At 39.6% G+C, this 19,699-nt stretch overlaps 1 protein-coding gene across 2 annotated transcripts; it reads right to left on the minus strand.

Moving 5' to 3' along the window:
* Positions 1-317: 317 nt before the first annotated feature.
* On the minus strand, positions 318-16,516 carry LOC137099351 (EP-cadherin-like). 2 transcript variants are annotated; one of them, XM_067476091.1, is made up of 12 exons: positions 16,359-16,516; positions 15,627-15,741; positions 10,838-10,936; positions 5,918-6,006; positions 4,541-4,759; positions 3,523-3,663; positions 2,876-3,031; positions 2,378-2,522; positions 1,892-2,064; positions 1,657-1,785; positions 1,232-1,417; positions 318-1,149 (listed from the first exon to the last, which is right to left on the minus strand). In XM_067476091.1, exons 1-12 carry the CDS (start codon positions 16,407-16,409, stop codon positions 1,006-1,008), a joined length of 1,647 nt encoding a protein of 548 aa, XP_067332192.1. In that variant the 5' UTR covers positions 16,410-16,516; the 3' UTR covers positions 318-1,005. The 2 variants fall into 2 exon arrangements, with proteins under 2 accessions (XP_067332192.1, XP_067332202.1); XM_067476101.1 differs by lacking the exon at positions 10,838-10,936.
* Between the last annotated feature and the right edge of the window lie 3,183 nt (positions 16,517-19,699).

Genomic DNA, 19,699 nt, shown 5'->3' on the forward strand with positions numbered 1-19,699 from the left:
GTCTCATATACAAGTGTTTGCAGAACTGCTCCAAGGTCAGTTATTGTCTAACAGCAGACCATCCCACACTGTAGTGACCCTCAGTCCCTCCATGCTCACAGGTGCTTATCAAAGAACTGAAAAGGGAAAAGGTTTCTAGAAAAGCAGAAAAGGGCTGGGAGCAGTAGCCTGAGGGTGGAGAATGTTCTGTTCTGCCCCGAAACAGGTTAAACAAACTAATGTGTGTTGTATGAAGTTTAGAACTGCATAGAATGGAGACTTGAAACTCTGTGGATGTACTTCTCTCTTGCAAGAGAATAAAACCCTGAAAGACATCCTGGATGTTAAAGCTTTTTTATTGATTACAATTGAGGTGTCTAAGACCAGATATTGTCATTTTTGCCATGACAGGATGACCATTTTACCTTCGTGCACAGTCACCCCAATCAATGCAACTCTACAAACTTGCTTTAAAACTTTATTATCAGGTGGTTATTTAACAGGACCATTCATCCGCATGTCAGAAGGAATAAACCAAGTTCAGTCTCCACACGCTTTATCCACGTTGCCTGCAATGTTTTATGTAATCCAGCAGATGTTGCTATTAAGTGATATATTGACACTATGTCAGCACAGTTAGGGAAGTACCATACACTCCATGAGATGCCACTTACCCATCACTACTCTTTTCAATTAGAAAGAGGTTTAAAATTGTTTGGAAAAGATGCAATTTTTAATTTACATTTTTGGAAATTAGTTTATATTTTAATGTAGCACTTCGATCCATCTTAAATACTCATCTGTTGATGAGGGATGAGAACTTAAGCACCGAGGCGTTGACAGAATATGCTAACAATAAGAACAAAACCTTTAGTAGTCTATGCAGTTGTACCACATTACCTCAAATTTTACATTTGATCACCACTAAAAGTTAAAGGTTTTGTTAATAAAAACGGGCCCTCTGTACTTGTGGGGGTACAGAATTGAAGGGTTTACCTAAAACATTGACAAAGCATTGATAACCTTTCAAATAGATCTTGGAGGTTCATTAACATCCAGTACATTCACAGTCACTGTAGCTGTGGCCGTGATCAGCGGAATAGCAAAAGGAACCTCATTTTCCACCGCAACCAACAGAGTGTGTCCGCTGTTCTTCTCATAGTCAAGACCCTGGATGAAATGAAGGATTTAAGGATTTAACTCAATATTTATCGACTGTGGTTCAACTGACAACTTCTGCTTCATTTCCTACCTTAGTGGTAGTAATGATTCCCTCCTGTTTGTTACTTCCTGTGGTCACGTTGAAAAGTCCTCCAGGATCACCAGCCACAATCCTAAACTTGGCATTCCAAGCTGGGGTATATGGCTCATCACCATCAGCTACCAACATCTTAATGACCACAACATCCACTTTGTTTTCATCTACTGCTGCCTCATACTGAGAGAATGCAAAGGATGTATTAAGGGAAAGAGATAAACAATTAGAAATAACCAAAACCACAAAAGACTGTGCCTACTATCCAAAAAGATCAAACACAATGTAATTTCTGTGCAACTACAGAATAAATATGGGCCACTTGCTTCAAGCCAAGACCTGCTCAGTTGTTACTGGCAACAACCCATTAAGACCCAAAACTTGTGAGCTACATTCTCTCTGTATGGGGGGGAGGTACTTACAGTGGATTCAGTGTAAACTGGAGCATTGTCGTTGCTATCTGTTACAGTAAGAATTACTTTGGCTTCTCCACGCAACCCATCTCCTTTCATGTCTGCTGCCTGCACTGTCAGAGTGTACTTTGGCCATTTCTGTTGGAAGAGAGAAACTCAGTTTTTAACCATTTAGAATTAGAGGCAAAAGACTTAGACTGTGGGGCATTACATAGGAATTTTCACCTAATTATAACTGACCCACCTCTCTGTCAAGCCCAGAAGCATTGACTCTGATGACCCCAGTGACTGGGTTGATGGTAAATACTGAGTCAGTGGGAAACTGCGGGTCCTGGCTCATAATATTATAGATGAGGTCTGAGTTGTCAGAACCTGGTTCATCAGCATCTTTGGCCACAACTGTAATAACCTCAAATCCTGGAAAGAAGGAATTCACAAACAAATGTTGAGGCTTAACATAATAACAGAACAGACTATAATAAATTCTTCCATTCTTTTAATGTTAGCATTAGATAACTTCTTTGCGTTACAGGTTCTTATTTATTGGATCGGGTGATGAGTGATTAAAATTATTGCCATAATTAAGCAGCTCTAGCTGTATCCTTCTCTATTTCCTTGAGAACACTTTTCTTGCTGAAAGTGAATCCACTACAGCCCCCTGCAGCCCACCCTGAACAAAATAAAGGATTACAGATAGTGGATGGACGGATGGAATAAATCCACTAAATACCCAGTGGTGAGGCCTCAGCAACTTGGCCCATGTAGGTATCTTGAGTGAATATGGGTTTGTTGTCATTTTGGTCGATTACATTCACTACAATTTCCATGGGTGCCTCAGCATTTCCGGCACCTTCTGCCACAGCATGCGCTTGAAACTGCACAAAGACAAACATTTGTATCATTAGTGGTATTTGAAAAAATAAAGCATGCAGCAATTACTACAGCATGCAGGTGCCAGGACACATTCAGTTGTTTTCAGCTGAATTACTGTAAAGTCCTTGTTCACGTGTAAAAATAAGGTGATTTTCTAGTCTAAAAAAATACAAAAGAGCAGAACTCAAAAGTTAATTCAAAACAACGGATTGTGTTTGCCAACTGTATGTCATATGCACTGTTGCAGAATTTGACTCAATATGGGTTGAATTTCTCTTAACTTTCAACATTAAACAGCAGCACACCATCAAATTCTGGTCATGTAGAGAAAACATCCATGAAACAGGTTGCTTACTTTGTACTGGGCCTGCTTCTCTCTGTCCAGTGGTTGTGTGACGTACAAGATACCAGTGCCTCTATCCATGGTGAAAAGGCCCATAGGCGGCTGATCAGCTCCTGGACCAGTGATGCTGTAGTAGATCTTCTTTAGTTTGTCTTCACTAGAGCGAATCTAAAAAAAAAAAAAAAAACAGTACTATTGTTACTGACCACATAGATAGTTACCAGTAAAGTGCCCCGAGATCTTGCATTTATTTAACTACTGTCATAAGGAATTAACTTTTCAAAACAAACAACATAAATAACTTTATTCCAAGTTCACATATCACAGGGTTAATACAAATTCATGTGCATAACTTATTACCCCCTTATTTTGAACCATGTTACATTTTAATTAAAAAACTAATTTCTGATGAAGAAACATTTGTAATGTTTGTGCATCAAATATGTCCAAATATTTTCCATTTGACAATAAAGGTTTTGCAAATGATTGATGAGGGGGAGGGAAAGAGACACATAAAAGAAAATTCAAAGCTCTATTTAATTAAACTGTAGACAGATTAAATTACACAGTGGAAGCAAACACATTACATACAGAAAGAAATACGTAAAATACAGTTCCATATCAAATTCTCTGTCACAATGGGCTTTGTCTACTCTTACCTGTGATATTTTAAAAGGAAAGGGTCCTCTGGTATTCTCTGCAACATTGATGTCAGGGATAACCCACTCTCTCTTCTTTCTCTTTAGCCCTCCACTAGACTTTGGTAAATTCAGGACAGGCACCTCTGGATCATCTGCACGCTACAAAAACATACACACATTTAGCCAGTGAACGGTTGAATTAAAAGTAAAAACTAGTTTTCTTGTGATCACTGGGTAACAGTGTTGTATCATCACATTAAATAGTTGTTTATATAGCACTTTTATCCAAAGCGCTTTACAATGTTGATTCCCATTCATCCATTCACACACACACACTCACACACCGGTGGCTGCTATGGAAGGTGCTCACCTGACCCACCGGGAGCAACTTGGGGCTCAGTGTCTTTCCCAAGGACACTTCGACATGTAGCTGGGAGCGGGGATCAAACCACTGACCCTGTGGTCCATGGTCAATTGCCTTACCAACTGAACTACCAAATTCATTTAACTACTGTCATAAACTGTTTCATATAGTTCATAAAATGCAAAGCTCTAAAGCTTTAAACTGTAGACTGTATAAAACTGGGGAAGTCATATGCAGAAACAAATACTTAAAATACTGTTCCATATCAAATTCTCAGTCACGATGGGCTTTGTCTCCTCTTACTTGAGATATTTTTAGGGGTAAGGTTCCTCTGATATTCTCTGGGACATCCTCCTATTCAGCCCTTCAATATAAGGGCTGAATGTAAGCATTTAATGTAAGCAATATAACCTGCTATGAACAGAACACTACAGAATGGAGCCACGCATTTTTTCCTATTCACACACAACCACAAAGGGGCAGTGTTTGTTAAAGTCTGTGTTCAGAGCCTTTTCACTGTCAACTTAGTTCAGTAAAAGTCTTTATTATTCCAGTACCCTGAAATACCAGGAATTAGGCACGTGAGACAAAATCCATTCTTGTTCATTATATTTTAACTAAATTGCACTGTATGATTGTTCAATACCCTGTCAATAGTGTCTCCAGTCCTACCTCTGGGTACTTAGTGGAGTCCACTTCAATAAGATGGTGCTGATGGTTGTGGTCTCCATCACGATCCTCAACATTTTGATTGTGATCCTCATGCTGATGAGCATTGTGATGCCTTTGGTACAGTACCCTGACAGGAAGGGTCATTTTTCGACCTTGTGAATCCCATGAGTTGATGAAGAAATCCCTGTGTCCCTCATGAAGATCTACAGCTCTCTTTACCTGGAAGAGGGAAAAAAAAAAAAAAAAAAAAAAAAAAAAAAAAAAAAAAAACAACTCAGTTATAGCCAATAATGCTGGTAACAAAAAAAAGCACAAACTAAACTTCTGAGGCAATTTGAGGCAAATATTCTTTGCTAACATGTAAAGACATATACTCAAAATGTCACAGTCCCCGTTTTTGGACTCTGGTTTTGTTTAACTTTACTTTCTGTTTCTGGCTTTTATTTTGTTAATTCCCCTGCTCCATTTCCCTGTTAGGTTCCTTAGCTTTTTGTTCCCCATTAACTCAGATTGTTTTCACCTGTGGCCCCTGGTATTTATACCCAGCTTTCCTCACTGCTCATTGCCAGATTGTCTTCCTAGTTTCCCCAGATAATGTACCTGTGAATTACCTCTTTGGACTTCCCCCCCCTGATTCCCAACCTGCTCCCTGTGTATTTTTGTCTGAGGTTTGGTTTCCCGTTTGTTTAATTGTTTGGTTTTGTTTCTGGTTATCTCTGTTTGCTGGGCCCTGGTCTTATGTTGGAATGTTCGTTGTTGTCCCCTTTCAGTCTGGCAGTGCCTAATGTTCTGTTCGTCCCTGTCTGCCTCCCCTTAGTTACTGAGTTTATTCCATGTGCCATTATTTAGCTTATCATCCCCCTCCAGAGTCTTTAAATTGATGTTCTGTTTTACTTTACTTTAGTTATTGCTGGGTCTCTTTTCCCGTCCTCCTCACTGAGTGGTTTTCTGTTGTTGCTTTTCTTTAAATAAACCTTAATAAAACTTTTTTTATAACCCCTTTGCTTTGCGTTTCCTCCTTTTTGGGTCCTACCAAAATTAAAGAAACACTAGAGTGTGACACAAAATACTGCTCATAGCTACCAAGCGATGTGTGAAATTGCGTTTTGTTACAGCACATTCATAGAAACCACCTAAACCAAGATCTTGTATTTTGTTCCCTAAATATCAAACTATAGATCTATAATGGCCAATTGTTACGACATTCTGAGGACTAAAAGAAACATTTCCCCACTCCTCTTACTACTTTATTGCCAAAGCATTGTTACAAAATATTTTAATTTAGAGGCAGAAAAGCACATGAGGTCTTTGAAGAAGTGAGCATTTTGCAATCAACTGCTTTTAATTAATTTTGCAATCAACTGCTTTAACACGCACCTTTAACAGGCCATCTGTCTGTACCATGAAACGGTTGTCATCACTGATGAAAAGAAATCTTGTGCGGTCTGTGCAGTCAGTGAAACCCACTGTGATAGGAAAAAGGAAATAGTTTTCCAATACAATTGCAGTACCAAAGAAAAAAAATGTCTAAATGTGATAAACCGAACGGTTAAAATTATTTTACTTTCTGGTCTAGTTACTATAGGATGTTGTTTCCTTCTAGTTAACTCAGATTCCCAGAAAATGGTCCTTAGAGCCTTTTTATTTCCTATGTAGCCTGAGTCGCTGGTCAGTGTTAATAAAATGCAAGTTTCTGAAGTAGGGATGCAATGTTACAAAAAGTAGAGCTGTTACAATGTTCAGAGGTGACAGCCAGTAGTTGTATGGAAGTAGAACACCAAAGACACCAGAAAACTGTTCTCCACTTTTAAATTACTCATCTACCCACCTCCACCTCGGCCATCTACCTCCCTCACTGCTGACGACTTTGCCAACATCATTACTAAGAAGGTGGCAGCCATCAGCTCGCAGTTCTCTCCTCCAGACGATGACATCCGGCTAACTTTTTCCAACACTGCACTGCTCTCATCATTTTCAACTCTGACTGAGGATGACGTATCCACCCTCCTCCTCTCTAACCATCCGACCATCTGCTCTCTGGATCCGATCCCTTCCACTCTCCTTCAAACAGTTGCACCCGCACTAATGCCAGAGTTACACAAGTCATCAACACATCTCTCACAACAGGGACTTTTCCAACCTCATTCAAGCAGGCCCAGATTACCCCACTGCTCAAGAAGCCTTCTCTTGATCCCTCTGTTGTAGAGATACCGGCCTGTCTTCCTTCTTCCATTTCTGGCCAAGACAATGCAACGAGCAGTCTTCAATCAACTCTGAGTTTATTTCCGAGAACAACTTCCTTGATGTCAACCAGTCTGGCTTCAAGAGGGGTCACTCTCTCTTTACAGAAACGGCTGTCGTGGAATCTCTTCGAGCTGCAAAAGCCACAGGTCGGTCTTCTATCTTAATCCTACTTGATCTATCTGCAGCCTTTGACACTGTGAACCATCAGATCCTCTTGTCCACACTCTCTGACTTAGGCATCTCTGGATCAGCTCTAGCGTGGTTTCGTTCTTACCTATCAGGACAAATCTTCAAGGTATACTGGCGGGGGCATGTTTCTCACTCTCATAGCCTCTCTACCGGTGTGCTGCAGGGTTCAGTTTTTGGTCCTCTTCTTTTTTCGGTCTATACTGCATCCCTGAATTCTATCATTCACTCACAGGGTCTTTCCTATCACTGCTATGCTGATGACACACAGCTCTTCCTGTCCTTTCCACCGGACGACTCCACGGTCTCATCACGCATGTCTGCCTGTCTCTCGGACATCTCTACCTGGATCAGAAAGAGACATCTTCAGCTCAACCTCTCCAAGACCGAAGTCCTTGTCTTCCCAGCCAGACCCTCAATGCAACACAACATCAGCATCAACAGTGGTTGTCCCCACTAAGTCGGCCAGAAATCTGGGGGTCATCATCGACAACCAACTGAGCTTTAAGGACAACATCTCCTCAGGCTCTAGGGCAAGCAGATTTACCCTCAACATCAACATACAACATCAGAAAGTTCAGACCCTACCTTACACAATATACAACCCAACTCATTGGACAGGCGCGGATAATATTTTGTCTTACTACAACACTTTGTTAATGGGGTTACCAATATCCACAATCAAACCCTTGCAGATGATCCAAAATGCAGCAGCTCGCCTCATTGTTAATCAGCCAAAAAGGACCCATGACACACAACACTTCAGATCTGGCTTCCTGTAGCTGCTCGCATCAGGTTCAAGGCTCAGCCTCTTGCTTATAGGGTGGTTAAATCAACAGCTCCTGCTCACCTCAACTTACTCATTCAAGTGTACAATCCTTCCCGCCTGCTGCGGTCTGCCAACGAACAACGTCTGGTCGTCCCAGGACCGCACAGAAAACACCAAGCAAAACTCTTCACCGCAATGATCTCACGATGGTGGAATGAGCTACCAAACTTTGCATGATCAGCAAACTCTCTCCCAATGTTAAAAAAAAAACAGCTGAAAACAGAACTCTTCCGCATCTTCCTATGCACTTAATGCTATTTTAAAAAATAATTTACTTTTTTTTTATTTACATTTTTTATTATTAAATAATAATAAAACTACATTGACTTGTGTGTTCGTACTTGGATTTGTGTGTCTGTACACAATTCTGTAACTGTAAATAATATTTATGTGTATGTAAAATATTGTGGAAATGTATTCACTCAAAAAACTAACTGTAAATGTCAAATTTTCTTTTGCTACTGTTCTGTCATCTGCAAGATTTGTGTGTATGTAAAACGATTTCTCTGTATTGGAAGGTTTTCTTTGCCCTCAGCTCGGGATCCCAGGCTCACACTTACAGGCCGAATACGATTCAGCTCACTGTGTACTTTACAGTATGCGCTCAGGCAACAGAGAGGAAGACTGAAGGTCAGAGGCCAGTAGATAATGGAGTGCAGAGCCGTCGCTACAGTCCCTCATAGCTGCATAAAGTATTAGTAATGCATCTGTAATGCAAGTGTAGTGCATCTGATCACGAGGCTTCATGATGAAAAGACTTCTATGTAGTTATAGGGTGACTGGACTTGTATTTTTTGATTTATTAAGCTTTAGTGTAGTGTTTGGGGTTACAAAAGTGTACTCTGCCAAGATTGTGTTTGTGGATGCAGGTTGTACACCAAAATAAATGTTTAATGTAACAATTGATTTGTGTCCTGTTTGAAGGCGGTTGCTTCATGGGAAAGCTGAAGCAGAAACTGGCTCACCCTGACATCGTCATCATCTAGGATGGATTACTGAGGCTGCGCACAACTGCACCTAATAAACTGCTGATAACCGACAGGATAATACTGGCAACAGGTTAGAAGACAGTACAGCCTATAACTTGTCCAGTCACACATTTTTATTGTTTTGCCTGTGTGGTTTATTGTATTTAACATGAAAGAAGATTAAAACACTGGCTTTAGGCTATTTTACACACAGGTAATGCTGCCAGGTGGTTTGATATGGCCCACCAGTGGGATGACCTTCACTTCCTGGGTCACCTGACCTCAGTCCAGCTGTACAGGTGCATACAGGCCGATGGCTAAACTTACCAAGTATCTTCTGAGCTTCCATGAATGAAAGAATTGAAATGAAGAAAGAGAAATTATCTTTGCTCTACTAAACCTATTAGTATCATCACTTATAAAATCTATGGCGACAGTCCATTGTTCATATGTGAATCCAAACCTTCAATCAAGACAGGTAAGATTAACGTCAGAGCTGTGGGTGTGGACCACTTTTACCTATTAGTCTGGCCTTATTAAAGCTTTACTCATGAAAAGTTATTATTTCTTGTTTAGTAGAGCCTTCATTACAATGTGACTGCTGGAGCAGATCATGTTGCAGTTCTTCAGGGAATGTCGCCTTTGTGTTTCACAGGTCTATTTGGTTGCACTATGATTTAGTCCCAGTCTCCTATGCTGGCAACATGTACAAGCATCTGAGGTAAATTTACTACACACTTTTTCACTTACCTCTTTTGTGTGTGTGTGTGTGTGTGTGTGTGTGTGTGTGTGTGTGTGCGAGTGTGCGAGTGTGTGTGTATGAGTTTTGTCTATTAAGCCTCATGTGTGAGGTGGCAAAAAAAATTCCCTGACATAGTCAATCAAATGTGCAAAACTTTAAACAAACTGTGGGGATTCTAAGTCATCTAGGTCATGGTTATCCAAAAGTGCTGTTCAGTGAAACTGGACTTCTGCTTGTAGTTCTCTAAGTTGTTTCCCCTCTTCTCTGAAAGGCTTGCTCAAGCACAAATGCAGTTGGCGCCGAACAGGAGTTTTAGGAGTAAAGTTAGCACACGCTGTTTGTTCGCTGTTAGCTGCACTAGCTGTTGCTGTTTACCTGGCTGCATCGGTTAACGTTATCTGCTGTAGTTAACAGTTAGCTCAGCTGTCAGCAACAGAAACACTAGAAACGCTGATTGGCTGAGCAGAAGAAAGTCAAGAGCAAAACACCCCGGCCTCAAAGACAGGTAAAGGTGAGACTCACCTGAGGGACTTTAGCGGCGGCTCTGCACTCCTCCGTTATGCACTGGCGCGTCAGAGCTTCAGTATTCTTCCCTGTTGCCTGAGCGCGGATTGTAAGGCACACTTTAAACTGAACCGTACTCATCTTGTGAGGATGAGCCTGGGAGCCCGAGCTGAGGGCAAGGAAAACCTTCCAATTTAAACAAATCCCTATACACGCACACACAAATCTTACCCGTAAAAAGATAGAATATTGTGAGGCTGTCCAGCCCTTTTAGTTAAAACCTTAGTGTTTTCTCAGATAATTAGACTTTTACATTGAGTTTTTTGAGTGAATACATTTGCACATTATTTTACATACACACAAATTTTAAAGATTTGTGTACAAAAACACAAATCTGAGTAAAGACACACAATCAGACTGAAATACTAATCCCAGCACAGACACACAAGTCTGAGAATCCACACACAAATCCCTGTACACATAAAAATAATTTTGCTACTATTCTACTCCCATACAATAGCAGTTTCAGACTCATCCAGTTAATGTTAGTTCCAGCTGTCTCTCATAAGGAGCTACCCGTTTATACATTAAATAAATACAATACACTAGTTAATGCGACATTTATTTGCTCCATGGACTCCATGGAGTTACTGCAAGTTAAGTAAGTAAGTAAAGTTTATTTTCTATAACACCTTTCACAGATAAAATCACAAAGTGCTTTACAAAATGTATAAAAGAAAATAGTACAGACAATAAAACTTCAAACATAAATTAAAACAAAACTACAACAAAGATGCAACCATAAGAGCCCAGTCAGCTAAAACCTTGTCTGAAGAAGAGTGTCTTCAGTTGCTTTTTTAAATCATCAGCAGAATCAGCCACACGGTCAGGGGCATTGCATTCCACAGACTGGGAGCCACAGACTGTAAAGAAAGAACCCCCCCAAGTTTTAAAATGGGTTTTAAGGACCATGAGCAGATTTTGACCTGATGACCTCAATGCTCTAGAGAAGCCATAAGGGGACAGAAATTTAATACGGAGCATTGTAATGAAGGGCTCTATAAGTAAGCACCAGAATTTTAAAATCAATTCCATATTGATTAGTAGTGAAGAGAATATAAAGCCGGTGTGCTGTGGGATCCTCTATTGGTTCCTCTTAAAAGTGTCAGTCTTCACTTGTCTTGTTAAGACAATAACTTGTCTTGTTAAGACAAGTGAAGAGTGAATTACAATAGTCCAAATGAGATGAAATAAAAGCACGTAAGATCATCTCTACATATACACTGGACAACATTTTCCTCATTTTAGAAATATTCCGTAAATTATAAAAACAGTTTTTGACCATCTGTCCTGAATTTTGATCTAAAGACTAAGGACTGAACAGCGGAGCCCAAAGAAGCAAGATGTTGCCTGATCTGTGGAATTTGTGGAATGTGGGGCAACAATCAAAGTTTCTGTCTTTTTTGGATTTAGTTGAAGGTAGTTACTGCCCAATCACTCCTTAATACAAGACAGACATTCCAACAAGCTAGACAACAAGTGAAACTCAGACTCCCTGAAAGAACAAGAAAACTAAATATCATCAGTATATAAGTGATAAGACACATGCTTAAAACACTGAATTATCTGAGCAAGAGATGTCATATACCAGGGGTATTCAACTAAAATTTAAAGAGGTCCAGTTAGAGAAAATTTCTTGAAGCAAAAGTCCGGAAGATCATAATGTCTTAAATGTATATCACACTAAATAGTTAAGTAGCCTAGTAGTTGTATGAACATCTGCATGTAATCAATACCTGACTGTCAAATCAAATCAATTCAGTACAATTAAAAAAAAAACCTTTTGACAATATTTATTGTCACGTAACATAGAACTGAACACATACAGTATAAATGACTGTAGATATGTATAATGTTCTCTCATTAACTAAATAAAAGTAGGGCTGCATATCAAAAATGAGTTAATATTTCACCTCTCTTTGTGGCAAATGATGCTGACAGGGGTATTTGCTTTATCTTATCACAAAGCTCTTGTTTTTGTTTACCCTCAAGTAGTGTTTCAGCTACTGCACTCATGCATTCTTTGGCAACCCCTCCATCAGTAAATAGCTTTTTGTTTGTTTGTCCTCTCGGCTTATCCCTCGAGTTCAGGGTCGCCACAGCGGATCAATGTCTGCATGCTGATTTGGCACAGTTTTTACGCCGGATGCCCTTCCTGACGCAACCCTCCCCAATTTCTACCAGGCTTGGACCGGAACTGCACAGCTGGGGAGGGGAATGGGCTGTTAGGGGTTCAGTTTCCTGCCCAGAGACACTTCGAAATATAGCCAGGGTTAAGGATTGTCCCTGGCTTAACGAAAGCAAGTTTAGTCGTAGGAGAAATTGTGGTAAAGTAGAGTATTTGTGGAGAACCTCCAAACTTGATGTACACAGATTACACCTAAAGGAGCTGATCACAGCTCTCAATGTCAGGTTAAAACATTTGACCCTGTGGTCCGTGGATGACTGCCTTTACCAACTGAGCTACAGCCGCCCACTCAGTAAATAGCTTTTTGTGTTGACCCAAAATCCAAGCAGCTCTGAGAGAACATCTGTGATCTCACTTCAGATTTCAGTGGCTTTGTTTGTTCATAACCTTTATGTTTTGTCTAATAATGGCGTTTCACATTGGCACTTTTAATTAGAGCTACTCTATCTGAACATATGAGATACACTGGTTTAGTGCTCCCAGTAGGAAGTATGAACAGAAATGTGTTAGACATGATCTGGTTTATTGCAACAGAAAAAGTTCTATCAGTAAGATAAGCAGAACACCACTGAATTACAGACCCAGATAAACCAATACAATTTTGGACATAAGTTAGCAAAATTTTATGTATTTTATGTAACTGTATCAAACGCTGAGGTTAGATCCAGTAAAACCAACACTGTGTACTGGCCCTAGATATGGGCCTGTAGTTTATAGGGTCAGAAGGATCCAGGTTTGGTTTTTAAGAATGGGGTTAACTGCAAGTTGTTTAAAAAAGGAGGGGACCATGCCAGAAAAATGAGACAAGTTTATCATATTTACCAGACAAGGACAAAGCGAAACAGTAGCGTTTAACATTAAAGTGGCCGGAACAATTTTAACAGGGCAAGAAGAAGGTTTCATCTTTTTTTAATAAAACCTTAATGTCCTGTAGGCTGACAGGAGAAAAACAGGACTAAGAGTGGAGAGGAGAACCTCTAGTATAGGTGTGCAAAGAAGGAGAAATACTGTCCCTGATGTCCTGAACTTTACTGACAAAGAAATTGAAAAATCTGTTACAGTCAGCTGATGAGTATAAACGCATTTGTGGAGCTGAGGGTGAGACAATATTTCTAATGGTATCAAACAGGACAGATAAAAGATTGGAGAAATAACCTTAAATAAATGTTTTAACCTGACATTAAGAGATGTGATCAGCTCCTTGAGGTGTAATCTGTTTACTTCAAGTTTGGAGGTTTTCCACAATCGCTCTACTTTACCACAATTTCTCAGACTAAAGATGCTTTCATTAAGGAGAAATAAGACCATGTTTAAGTGGTGCCACATTATTTAAAACAGACACATAATGATTATTAAATGCCTGAACTAATGACTCAGCATCATTACACTCATTAAAAGAACGTGGATCAAATAAAGATCAAAACTTATCAACAGCAGCTTGATTTATAATAATGTTCTGCACTTATATAGCGCTTTTCTACCTATTGGCACTCAAAGCGCTTTACACTGCTTCTCATTCAACCATTCAAACTCACAATCACACACACTCATACACCGATGGGGGAGCTGCTATGCAGCTGGCCAACACTCACCAGGAGCAACTAAGTTGGGGTTCAGTGTCTTGCTCAAGGACACTTCAACATGTGACTGGAGGAGGTGGAGATTGATCCAACAACCGTGAGATTGGTGGACAACCGCTCTACCTTCCTGCGCCACAGTCGCCCCAATACGCCGAGTGATGACCTTAGCTGGAGAAGACTCCATATAAAAGGACAAATGAAAGAAAATAGAACTGTGATCACTTACTTGAATATCGTTGATAGATATTTATTCAACACAGAAGCCTGAACTGAAAACTAATTCCAATGTATGGCCGACACACATAGGTCCATCTGTTCCCTTTGTGTGTGGGACCAGAGACATGCTGTGTGAAGTTAAAGGACTTGGTCAAAGATATTAATCATCAATGTAGATGTTGAAATCACCAACTATCAACACAGACTCCAATTTGATAATAGTGGATAAATACTGGGCTTCCAAAACTAGCTGAAAGAGTCCTGATTCGATTGCCTGCAGGAGAAACAGTCACGGTGTAAATAGTCATATAGCCCTTTTCTAGCTATTGACACTCCAAGTGCTTTAGACTGCTTCTTATTGACCCATTTGCACTCACAACCACACATGGGGGAGCTGCTATCCAGCAAGCCAACACTCACCAGGAGCAACTAAGTTGGGGTTCAGTGTCTTACCCAAGGACACTTCAACATGTGACCAGAGGAGCCGGAAATTGAACCAACAACTGCAGGATTGGTGGCTGACCGCTCTACCTTCCTGCGCTACAGTCCCGAATGGCAACCCTTCCTCCAAGATCTGTTTTTCGGGCTGTACCAAAATCGGGGCAGTCCTGGGGAGTTCATGGAGTTCATTCAAATGAATGTATTGTGACTCATGCTGCCAGGTCTCGGTCAGGCACATGAATTCTAAACTTTCCTTGATAAAACATCATTCAGTATATATTCGCTATGGAGCGAGCGTTCAGCAGAGCCGAATCGGGTTTACAGCAATTCCAGCTGACTGGAGCATATTGGTCAGAGGTTCTGGCCCATTACTTCCCCCACAAAGAGAGATGGAATGCAGAACCCGCTCCCGTGGGCCTGTCGAGTTGGAAAAGCTTGGCTGTAGTGTAGGTTGTAGAGAGGTGATGTAGCTACGACTGCACCATGTCCCAACATGTAGAATGAAACATGCCGTAGGCACCACTTCTACCTGTTCCGGTCCCGTCCCACTCGGCATAAATGGAAATGCCCAGTATCGAGCTCTCAAAGAAGAGCGGAAAAAACGGGATGTACCTGGTCCAGGTAATATAGTCCTCCATAAGCTCTTTGATGTGAAACAATGTGTGCCAATCTTACGTAATAGCAGCTGACACACAATTGTTAGCTGACAGGGCTAATGCAGCAACAAATAACACAAGAAATATCACAAATGCAATAAAAAACAGGGAAGGAGCGACAGCAAAGCTGAACACAGGCACCATCTTGCTCCGGAAGTGGTGATACCTGCAGACACCATGCCGTAGTTGAGATGTTGGGTTGTGTAGGCTAAATGTGAGAACAGTGTGAACAGCTTATCTTCAGAAGGACATCTGAGTAAGAGCAGTGCTAGCAAATGCTAAGGAATTTCATCTACTGCTTGGGTCTAGCTGCACCCATAGCTGAAAACCCTCCTTCCAAGATGGAAAACACTAAAATAATTCACACAGTACAATGAGACAAAATATTACAAAAATATTAACACTACATAGTTTCATTAAGGTCTGTCCATTAGACAGTGAGTAAGAGAGTAGCTTCCTGGATTGTTCTTACCTTTGCCCAGTCTTGTGCCCGGCCTCAGGTACTTTCTGGTTACTTTGAAAATCAAGAAATCTGACTCAAACCCAGATACACATGTTGCCTCTTCTGCAGTCTCTATAGCTAAGACCTAGAAGAATGGAAAATGGAAAATAACTGGAAAAACAACATTTTAATTACAGATTAATCTGTGAATACCGTTTCAGATTAAATGTTAAGTGGATGATAAGCATTTAGCATTAGCACTTAAGTGAAAGATATTCAATTTAAAATTAAAAGACAAAGTTGCAAATATACAAACGTGAAAAGAGTTCACATTTAGGTCTTAATTCTAAAAACTGTTCATTCCAAAAACTTTGGTAGAGCCAAAGTTAACTGGTTTGCGTGGGGAAGCATCATCAAACATGACTGCTCAGGGGGTAGAGGGAAGATTAGGTTCGCATTAATCTAATAGGAACGAGCATTTTGGGTATCAGACTGCGCGTCACCCACTAATCCCAAACTTTAAGATCTAACGTTATTCACTGAAGACTAACTTGATGATTGCTGACAGCGTTAAAAAGGCAAATAAAAATGTTTTAAATAATGTCTATCAAAACATGACTGGACAAATAAGATATGGGTTAAATCGACTGATATGAACACATTTCCTACTATTCGCATGAGACCAAATCGAATTTAAAATCGTTGGAATTTAACCTGGCGACATCATTAACGGAACATAAACACGACAAAAGAAACACTCACCTGAAAAACAAGGACTAAAAGGCCCCAGACTGCAAACCAAGCGGTCCTCATCTCTGTCCTAACACTCTCAATCACAATTTTTAAGTCAGCCAGATAAATTCTAGGTATATTGCTTGCTGGTCCACTATCTGTCTGATTTCCTTATACTGACAATCAATAACCAACCCCCAACCTTTGTGCAACCCCCCCCCCCCTCTCTCTCTCTAATACAAACAAGAACACACTGGAAGTATCGGCAAAACAAACACGTTTGCTCGCATAAATTTCACAATGGATAAAAAATCTGGTTAGAATAAACTTTGTCTTTTAGCTGACACACATAAACGCAGTCAGGTGATAGAGGGCTAAATGGCTTCAATGTGAATCGTTTTATATTGAATCCAGCCTGAAAACCAATCAGTGGCAGTCAGTTCCTCATCTTCATACTACTAAATGAGATCTGTACACATCTAAAAAAAATGTGAGACAGACAGAACAGATTTGGAAATTCATGCATCAGACTGTAAGGCATGATCTGATATCATGCTGTGTATACACAGTACACAGGTAGATTTACTAGACACCAGGGCACAAAAAGACCTGCCTGTCAGTGAGGATACACAGTCTGTATTTTGGCTGTTGCTGATTTCACAATGTTTCCACTTCACTTTCTTTGTAATCTTGTATATTCAGTGTGTCACTTGCCTATGCAATATTTCTAAATCCCTTGTTCATAGGTTGTAGTAACCATTTTGCAAAGGTACTCATTAAAGTCCATTCTGTACAGTTGTAAAAACAATGATTAATCCATAACAAAAGAGGACTTTCTTAATCAATCCATACTTTTCTTCCCAGTCTATCTGGACATCAGCTGACCGAAGTGCCTGTACTCTGAACCGAGTTGCAGTCTCCTGAGTCTAAGTCACTACATATTGCCTAATAACTTCCATGGCCTGTTATACCACCCAAAATGAGAATATTTATTATTTATATCAATTAAATAATTGAACAGGCTTGTGGGAAACTCTTAATATACCTATGTCACGTGTTTGCTTTTGATTCCCGCTAGGTGGTAAACGTATAGCTAATGGTGCTGTTATCTTATAACACTAAGTAAAATCATTGCCATTACAGAAAGTAAGGGGAGCTCTGTATGTATATATTCTACGTGTGTGTGTGTATATCTGGGAGATATATATCTGGGAGATATATATATATATATATATATATATATATATATATATATATATATATATATATATATATATATATATAGTAAAATTTATTTATATAGCACCTTTCACAGATAAAATCACAAAGTGCTTTACAAAATGTACAAAAAGAGAAAAATGTTAGACAATAAAACTATATAAATTAAAACACAACTACAACAAAGATGCAACCATAAGAGCCCAGTCAGTTCATTTTAAGGGAAACTTTGGCATTTTCCTTCTTTCCCTGCCAGCAGTGTTTAAAGTTAACATGAAGCAAATTTAAAGGAGCATTTTCATTGAAGAAGTATATAATTTACATCCATTTCTCCTCATTCAACTATTTATTTTCCAATGTGTACACAGTCACATATGTTGATTTTCTTACATTACTTAGCAAATACAACTTTTTTAACTCTACCTATAAAAACTGTGGGGAATTACTTCCACTGTGTGCAGTACTGGTACTGTACTTGTTCTGGTTAGCAAGGCATAGCTATTAATATCTAATTACTATCTTAATTTATACTGGGTGGGTGGAGGGATCCACCCTGGACAGGTTCCTAGTCTATCGCTAGGCTTCAAATTCTAATATTTGCCATAAAAACATAGAAAACATTACCACTGTTAGCACACTGGTCTACAGTGTAAAATGTTTCTATAAAATATTTGCATGTAAAGAGATTAGATACTTGATCTATAATCTAAGGTTCTCACAGCTTCATTGTGAACAATCATAAAAAATGGGCGTCTTTCTAAAAGCAATTAAGTGATGTTATTTTTTGCTCTTCCCTCCATCAGTCACAGAAACATCGAGGGATGTGGGGGCAGCAGAAAGAGTGGTCAGTTTACAGTGACCAGCACTTACCCAGTTACGACAGAGAGGAAGAGAGCAGAAAAGCAAGAGGAGGAAGAGATTGAGTGAAGGAGGGAGTTTCAGATTACAGTTTCCTTTAGGATGAAGAGTGAGTGATTCACTTCCTTATGTGTGACTGTGGGTGTGACCAGAACTCTAATTTCTGTGTTCAACACTCGATTCTTTGTCATATTACTACCGATTCATTGAACTTGCACATACATTGGACTCAAAAAGTGGATATAAAGAAGCAGTAGAATATACGACATGCAGCATATACAGATTATTTCACAGGAAGCTTTTTCAGTTTCAATTGGAATATTAAATCAGTGAATCTTTGTGGTGAAAACATGTTAGTTGGTTAAATTAATGGAAGTAAAATGCAACAACTGTTTTGAGAGGTGTTATATAGGTCATGTCAGTCTGTAGATGATGCTGTTTGATTAGGTTACCTGTGGGAAGAGCCAGGCTAGCTGCTCTTCTGTCCTTCTGATCTTTGTGCCAAGCTGAGCTGGACAAGTGTGGCTTCATATTTAGCAAGATGTGAAGATGAGAGCAGCAGAAAGTTCAAAGAGTTAGTAACATGAACAGTAACAGAGTTACTGTTCAAATATTTTTGCAGGTTTTTCATAGCAGGGTAACAAATCAGTCTATTGTTTTATGCACACATAAAACCTGTTTATTGAAGCATGAACCAGCCTAGGTTATGTGGTTAAGGAATTAAAGAAGTCACATCAATCTGTAAAAAAAAAAAACACTCACTCATTTCTACAGTGATAATCTGATCTTTAGATTCACATTGAAGCCATTTAGCCCTCTATCACCTGACTGCGTTTATGTGTGTCAGCTAAAAGACAAAGTTTATTCTAACCAGATTTTTTATCCATTGTGAAATTTCTGCGAGCAAAATATTTGCTCTATCTCATCCACTTTCTCACACAAACAAGCAGTGTGTCCTTCTACTATCAATGTAATGTTTAACAAGCTCCCAAACTCAAGATGAACTTGGATCTGATTAATTGCTGGAGAAAGACATGCAGTGGGAATGAGAAAGGTGGATGAATGTTATATCTGTATAAAAAAGCTTGTAAAGCTGATTTTAAGGAAACAGAATATATACAATGTGAATTTAACATAGTAACCAAGACTCAAGACAAGCCACAGAGAACAGGTCTAATGAAATGGACTCATGTTTTACTGGTGAGGCATTAAGATTAGTGTTTACTGTTCACTACTGTAATGTGACCGCATTAAAGCAGAACTGTGTCTGTGTGTAACCTCACAGAACTGCTTGT

Source organism: Channa argus, chromosome 1 (assembly GCF_033026475.1).
Source record: "Channa argus isolate prfri chromosome 1, Channa argus male v1.0, whole genome shotgun sequence".
Classification (NCBI taxonomy): domain Eukaryota; kingdom Metazoa; phylum Chordata; class Actinopteri; order Anabantiformes; family Channidae; genus Channa; species Channa argus.